Source organism: Aplysia californica, unplaced genomic scaffold (genome assembly GCF_000002075.1).
Source record: "Aplysia californica isolate F4 #8 unplaced genomic scaffold, AplCal3.0 scaffold00673, whole genome shotgun sequence".
NCBI classification, from domain to species: Eukaryota; Metazoa; Mollusca; class Gastropoda; order Aplysiida; family Aplysiidae; genus Aplysia; species Aplysia californica.
The window spans coordinates 33,916-41,883 of NW_004797943.1; the positions used below are offsets into that span (position 1 = coordinate 33,916).

The 7,968-nt window shown below is 37.9% G+C and overlaps 2 protein-coding genes across 2 annotated transcripts in view; both read left to right on the plus strand.

Annotated features, from left to right (window-relative positions):
• The window catches only part of LOC101857144 (dual oxidase 2), a gene marked incomplete in the record, with an annotated part of 61,129 nt that overhangs the window by 29,088 nt on the left and 24,073 nt on the right, over positions 1-7,968 (plus strand). The window contains 4 exon segments of the mRNA XM_013088029.2: positions 5,943-6,051; positions 6,596-6,689; positions 7,055-7,212; positions 7,577-7,755. Of these exon segments, the coding sequence (XP_012943483.1) occupies positions 5,943-6,051; positions 6,596-6,689; positions 7,055-7,212; positions 7,577-7,755 (540 nt within the window).
• Positions 151-2,175, plus strand: LOC106013122 (thioredoxin domain-containing protein 12). The gene is made up of 2 exons (XM_013088030.2): positions 151-717; positions 1,518-2,175. The coding sequence occupies exons 1-2, from the start codon at positions 642-644 to the stop codon at positions 1,907-1,909; spliced, it is 468 nt and encodes a 155-aa protein (XP_012943484.1). The 5' UTR covers positions 151-641; the 3' UTR covers positions 1,910-2,175.

Here is a 7,968-nt window from a genome sequence, read left to right on the forward strand (position 1 = left end):
CCCCCCGTTCTTCTTTGTGTTTGTTACTCTCTTGTAACACCTCTAATTTGGGGCACTTTAATGACTGTATTGTATTGCAAGCGCCGTAATGCTTTTATTAAAACAAAACCAGGCCACGTCGAAATTTAGGGATTTGAGATCCTGTTGTGAAACGATATTATTTATCTTATTTTCCGTGTTAATGTTTGGCCATGCCATATTAATATATTAGACTCTCGCCTATCATAAATGGTATCGAAGAGTGGTCATTCCTAATCACCATTTGTATACATTTGGAACTAATAGAAATGGCAAAAAGGGAAAAATTGCTCTCGCATTCGACAATAACGAGACTTGTGTTTTGCACCAGCGAAGTTTCTTAATACTTTTATAGAAAGCAAAGAGTGGCTGCCATGATAGTGCTCAGTTTCATTCTATAGTATAGGCTATTACTATTATTGTTCATTAAGTCAATGGGCGAAACACGTTCACTCTGGCCATGTACACGCTTTGCCCGAGACCTAAAAGGCACGACAACAGAACAGCTATTACTGTTACGTAATGAACGGAAGTTTTGCATTCTTTGACTTTTGGAACCTTGCATTCCCGAGGCCGTGGTGCATAAGTACTTACTACCTCCGCGGAATAGGCTAGGCCTAGTCATGGCTCGTTTTTTGGCTGCAAGCTTCGGTCCTCTCTTCAGCATTGTATCTGCCGCTGAAAGGGTGAAATCCAACGGTAAGTTATACTAGAATGATTTATATTAATATTGAATACCTTAAACTTTAAAGCTTTACTTTTAAAAAGTGAATTTCTATAATATGAATAAATTTTCTTATCCGAACATTTCATCTCACTTTTTCTTAAGCCTAGCCTACTGTTATAGATAAAAGTCGAAACACTCAAATCTAGGTCTTAGATATCTATAGCTCAGAAATGTCCTAGATCTAGAGATCCTAGTTCTTTGGATTTTTCTAGTTTTTGATTTAAACGCTTTAGTTGTCCCATTGGGGCACCCTCTTGCGTCTAAATTTACTTTTGAATGACCCCACTTGAAAACGTGAACGAAATTGTAAGAAAGCCGGAGTCATTGGATTTTTTGTACCTTCTCAAATTCACTTGGGAACAACCTTTAAGCCTTGGACACATCTATTACATAACATCGTTGATTTGACTATACTCTAGGTGATTACATGTATGTGGCTGTGTCTGCAAACGAAATGTTGGCCATTTTTTCTTGTAGTGCTCTGTTGTAGCGTTGCCTATGTCGATAACTGTTGAGTAGTCTACACCCACCCCTTAACACTGTTAAGAAGTTTTTGATTTCACGTTAAAAGTTAAAGCACCCATCTCTTTTGCACGAAGTCGAGAGGGTAGGTAGATTTAGAAATTCCCCAATAACCCAGTTTCAAAAATGCCCCAATCTGTTTTTTTAATGTTCTCCCTTTTCAATTGACATAATAATACGTCAGTGAAAATTCATCTTGCCGTTACAATAATAACTCCTCAAAAACATATAACGTAGCTTTACTTCACAGGATGGGGCTCGAATATTGCGTGGATGAGCCTCCACGAAGGCATGCAAAAGGTCTATACGGAGAAGAAACCCATGATGTTGGTAATTCACAAGATGACTTGTCCGGCTTGCGTCCACCTCAAGAGGAAAGTCTCCAATAGCTCTGAGATTCAGGCCTTGAGCAAGAGCTTCGTCATGGTCAATCTGGAGTACTTTGAAGCTCCCAGAGACAAAGATTTCCACCCGGACGGGTTGTACATCCCTCGGATTCTGTTCTTTGGGACGGATGGTAAAGTGATGAAAGACATTGTGAACAATCCGCAAGCCCAGTATAAGTACAACTATCCGAATGAGGTGAACGTCGCTACCAGCATGAAGAAAGTGCGAGCGATCCTGAAAGAACGAAGAAGTTGAGAATTTTGAGTGGGTCTTCCTGAACAGTGCACTTTCAGAATTTAAACTTTAGTAGCGTATAAAAAATGTATAACGTTTTAGAATAATGTCATCTACTGGCGAAGTCATTACATCGTCACAGAAATGAGAGTAACCTCAACTGTGACGATTGCCTCCCATTATTAACAAATGGGAATTAATGTTTATGCTTTTATGCATTCATGTGTGTATGTGAACACCCGGCTGTTAACACGCGCACACACACACACACACAAACACACACACACACACACACACACACACACACACACTCGTACACATACGCACACACACACACACACACACACACACGCACACGCGCACACACACACACACACACACACACACACACACTCGCACACACACGCACACAGGCGCACACACATACTCACGCGCGCGCGCGCGCACGCACACACACACACACACACACACACACACACACGTGCATGCACGCATATTCACACTGATGCGATCACGTGTACCTTATGCAGATATAGAATTTAGAAGCACATACTGATGCAACCCCTCCCGCCCCCAATAAAAGAAGACATCACACCACAGGCTACTTATTTAATTACAAATGCGTGTGCAAGAGTCGTCCTCGCCATGATTACCAGATTTGAAAATATTATTATTATATTATGTTGTTAATAAAAGAGAATGGAAAGGTTATAACTTACGTTTCTGTGTATTTCAATTGCGTTCGTGTCCTCACTTTGCACAACAGACTGGGCCAGTGGGCTTGACACAGTAGTATCCCACACATGTTATTATCTCTACAGAGTTTTATAGGCATATATTATGGAGGTTCCTCGGGTGTTGAAGTTTTACAAGTTACAGTTTCACTTACCGTAATCTTACTTTGACTTAAGGTTTGGTCTGTTTCTGATTTCCTGAAATTGTTTTTCTTCTTTTTCTAAAGTTTGAGTTGATTTTGATTGAATCATTTGGCTTTAACTCTAACTTTAGATCTAACCGAACAGCATCAGCAGCTGCACACTACATTTACCAAAGCAGCAAAGACAATATTAAGAAGAATAAGAAAAACAACAACAGCTTCAGCACCACCACCAACAACAACAAAAACAACGACGACGACAATACCAACAACAACAACCGCAACAACATTACGCAGAAACATAAAATTACGCAACTCTACTCATGATAATGATATACTCATATAGTCTAATTTCTGAGTATAATATGATCGAGCTTTGAAAAAAAAAACCAGTCTCATTCCCGAAACGTTGCTCTTGTAATAGTTACGCCACTTTTAACATTAGTTTGTTCTTATAGCCTATAGCCTACAGTAAGTAGTAGTAGTCAGTGTAGTAATGTCTCAAACTCGAACTCTAGAGTTAAAGTCAAAACACATAATAATAATAATAATAATAATAATAATAATAATAATAATAATAATAATAATAATAATAATAATAATAATAATAATAATAATAATAATAATAATAATAATAATAATAATAATGAAGATCGCTCTTTTAAAGGTATCATCAGATGTTTTAAATGAAATCGATAATAAAAAAAAGTCTGTGTTTTGGTTCTGCTTGATTTGTCAGCGGCGTTCGATACCATCGACCACGAAATTTTACTAGAGAGATTGGAAAAGTCATTTTTTACTATCAGGTACTGTTCTAATGTGGTTTAAATCATATCTAGACAATAGATTTATGTCAGTGAAAATTGGCAAGGATGTGTCAGATAGGTTACCTCTAAAATACGGAGTTCCTCAGGGTTCGGTCCTTGGTCCTGTCATCTTTACAATGTACACGCAAAGTCTGTCATCAATGATTTCTTTATATGCCCTCAATTACCATCTTTATGCAGACGATACACAGCTGTATGAATTCACTACAACTGACAATGTACACAATCTCATAGATAGAGTCGCCAGATGTATCAATGATATAAGAAATGGGATGTTCAAGAACAAATTAAAATTAAATGAGGATAAGACCGAAATATTATTTCTTCGTAGCAGCGCATGCAATGAAATCGACAATATCAGAATAAACATCAATGGCCACGAAATATCAGCCCAAACTGAAATAAGAAATTTAGGTGTGGTGCTAGATCAAGATATGTCAATGAAATACCATGTATCCAATCTTTGTACAAATCTATATCTCCAGCTGAAGAAAATAGGGAGCATTAGAAAATATCTATCTGTTGGTGTCACCAAAACTTTAATAACATCACTTATATTGTCAAGGATTGATTATTGCAATCCCTTACTGGCTGGTGTACCTGATGAACAGTTACAACAACTACAAAGAGTACAAAATATTGCTGCCAAAATAATTACTAAAAAACTAAAGCAGGATCATGTGACTCCTATTTTAAAAGCATTACACTGGCTCCCAGTGAAAGAGCGTATCATATATAAAATCTGTTTAACTTGCTACAAGTGCTTAAATGATTTATCACCGGACTATCTAAAACAGCTTTTAACACCCTATGTGCCTCCTAGAACGCTCAGATCATCTAGTGACAAAACAACCCTTGTTAAGCCTAAAATAAATTTCAAATCATATGGCCAACGCTCTTTTTCATATTTTGCCCCACTTGTTTGGAATAGGCTTCCAAAAACTATCAGAGAAGCAGAAAATCTAGAAATTTTTAAGAAGAAACTAAAATCATTTCTATTTTCATCATATTTCGATTAGACAGAATGCATCCAAGCTGTAGATCGTTGTGAGTTTCTATGTGCGTATGTGCATATGTATGTATGTGTGTATGTGAGTATGTATATGTGTGTGGTGCGTGCGTGAGTGAATATGTGTTTGCATGAGTATGTAACACTATGTATCTTTAAAATTGATTTGTAAATCCATTATATGTATCATGTTAAGCGCATAGAGCATTGCATAAGTGGATATGCGCTATATAAATGCAATCCATTATTATTATTATTATTATTATTATTTCTATAGCGCCCACTCCCGTGTAAACACAGCTCTAGGCGCTTTACATAAATACATGTACGAACAATATTCACGCACGCGACACACACAACACACACACACAAATTTACACACTCATACACACACACACATACACACTCAAACACACACATACACACTCACGAACACATAACACGCACACATGTGCACACACATGTACGCCAAACACACACACACACACACACACACGCGCGCGCACACACGCGCGCGCACACACACACACACACACACACACACACACACACACACACACACACACACATCTACTTGCTTATCACACGCACACGCTTATACATCGTCACGAAATGAGCTGCAATTCACAAAATACACAAATGGATACATTGTATTGAACATGAATCTACTGACATAAAAGGATGTCATTAAACGGCATGCGTACATTGCTGTCATGGCACCATGAGTATCAGGACTTGTAAAGTACTAAGCAAAAGTATAAAATCAGTGACTAGTATGTGTATTATGATCTTCTGCCATGAAAGTATTTCGTTGATCTTCGAATAATTTTCCATTCGTGTCTTTTTGGTAGTGGTTTTTGAATTTCCTGCTGTGGTTTGCTATGTTGTTTTCTTTATCATAAGTGTTATTCAATTTGCTTCAGAGTTCTCCGAAAATGTCGAGGCAGCTAGATCTAGTTAGATTTTTTTGTTATTGGTAACGTGCTTCCACTTACAGAAATTAACCTTGACATTTTTTAAAGCATAATTCAATCATTCTACCAGAAGCTAATCTTTGTATGCAATAATTGTCCCAAATTTATGTAGCATGTAGCAGCTTTCTCAAGCTCAAACCTTTTGACTTTTGCATTTCTGTTACTTCTAATCACGCACTTCCCACCTCCCCCCCAACCCCTCTCTCTCTCTCTCTCTCTCTCTCTCTCTCTCTCTCTCTCTCTCTCTCTCTCTCTCTCTCTTTCTCTCTCTCTCTCTCTTATTTTGACTTGTTTTCCTCATTCTCATATTTTTTCACTAATATACAGTATGCTTGAAACTTTTTTTTCTTTTTTTTTTCTTCCCTAGCTACTCGGTCGGTCAGTGCACTCGTAATGTCACTCAGGGTCGAGGTCCTGAAGGACAAGCTAGGGACGTTCCTTCTTTGAGGCTGTGCAACAATTTCTGGGACCCACAGGTCAGTAATGTCCACTGAATGACCTTGCTCTGCGAGTGCTACCTTAAAAGCTTATTAACTCAACATCCGACTTTAGTGAGATTTTTTAGTTTCAGGTGTCAAGGTTTTTAAAAAATCTTCCCTTACAACTTACTAAGAGCCCAAACTTAGTACCGTTTATCACAATGAATGCCTGTATTTCGTATAATTGCAGTTTCAAATTGCGTTATCTCGTGTTTTGGCAACAGGAATTCAGCGATATCAAAATGTTTTGTCTTAATCCCTGTCATCACACCGCCGCCCCCCCCCCCCCTCGCCCTCGACGAACACACATAGCACACATAGCACACAAACAAAAACACGCTCAAGAACACTCACTTTTTTCCCAAACTCACAGTAAAATGATAAAAGCATATGCACCATGGACTTTCCTGTATAACCTCCTTTGTACACAGATACTCACACATCAGAGGGATGACAAAACGGTTTATATTAAATCTATTTATTTTTATATGTATTCAATCATAATGTGAGATTTTTTTTTTATGTGTTTCTTTGTATCCAGAACGTGGTCAAAGTAAATTTTGAGAACATAGTGCGTGGCATGATCTACACTCTTGGAACAAAGGAGGATGGGACATTTGAATCTGATTTTATTGGTAAGTCATCATTCATTAAGTTTGTAAACAAAAATTATGTATTGAAAATAGCACACCTGTTCATATATATATATATATATATATATATGAAGCCTCATGCATCCATACCTTTATCCACTGTCCCTTTGATTTAGCTTTTTAACAAAACGTAATATCGACAATAGGATTTCAACCTTGAAGTTCTATAGTTCAGATCAAGTTTGTAATACCGGTAATACAATATTGCGCAAAAATGGCTGACTAGAAAAAAGGACATAAAACCACATTTAAAAAACAAAATAAACGATAGTGTTCCGAAGACCTTAAGGCGAAATTCAACTCGAAAGACACTAATCAATATCAATTACTGTTTTCTTTCTGTCCAGAATCGTTCCACGGACCTTATGAATACTCCCGCACGGACCACGTTGCTGAACAGATTCAGCGCTTTCGCGATCATGGACTGGCGGACTACAACTCTGTACGAAAAGCTTACAAACTGGCAACGCGAACAGACTGGAGCACTCTGGGAGGCTCAAACGGGGTAAGGAGTCATCTTCAAATACGAAAGGAAAAATTCTGAAAAGAAAGCAAGTTTAATGACTGACTGAAAGAAAAAAAATGGATAAACAAGAGAACTTCATTCATTGTGTCTATAGAGAAAGAGCGCACATGTATATTTTTATCTGTTCACAATACAAAGTACACTCAAGCGTTGCTCATATTTGCTAGCACTATCAGGTAAGTCTTTACAAAACAGAGCTCCTCTGAATAAATAGGACATTTCTTAATAAGATGAATGCTCTATTATTAGATTTCCTCCCATCTCTTCAATATTCTTATTTCGGTGAAAAGGGCTTCATAAGAAATAACGTAACAAATGGTATCACAATATTATTGTTTTTCAGACCATAAGTGACTTGTATGGGGGCTCGGGTGGATTGGACAACCTGGATTTTGTCACCGGTGGTCTGCTGGATGCGCCGAGCACGTCAGGAATGTCCGACATATTCAAACTTGTCATCGAGGAGCAGTTCACACGACTTCGGGATGGAGACCGCTTCTGGTACCAGAATGAGGACAACGGGTGAGGGAAGACAGCAGGCCGAGACATAGAAGCAAGCGAGGTTCCTTATGCCTAAAGACATTGTGCGCGAGACATAAAGAAAACGAACAGATATATAGATAAATAGAGAGATGGACGAAAGTACAGAATGTTGGATAGATAGATAGATAGATAGATAGATAGATAGATAGATAGATAGATAGATAGATAGATAGATAGATAGATAGATACTTT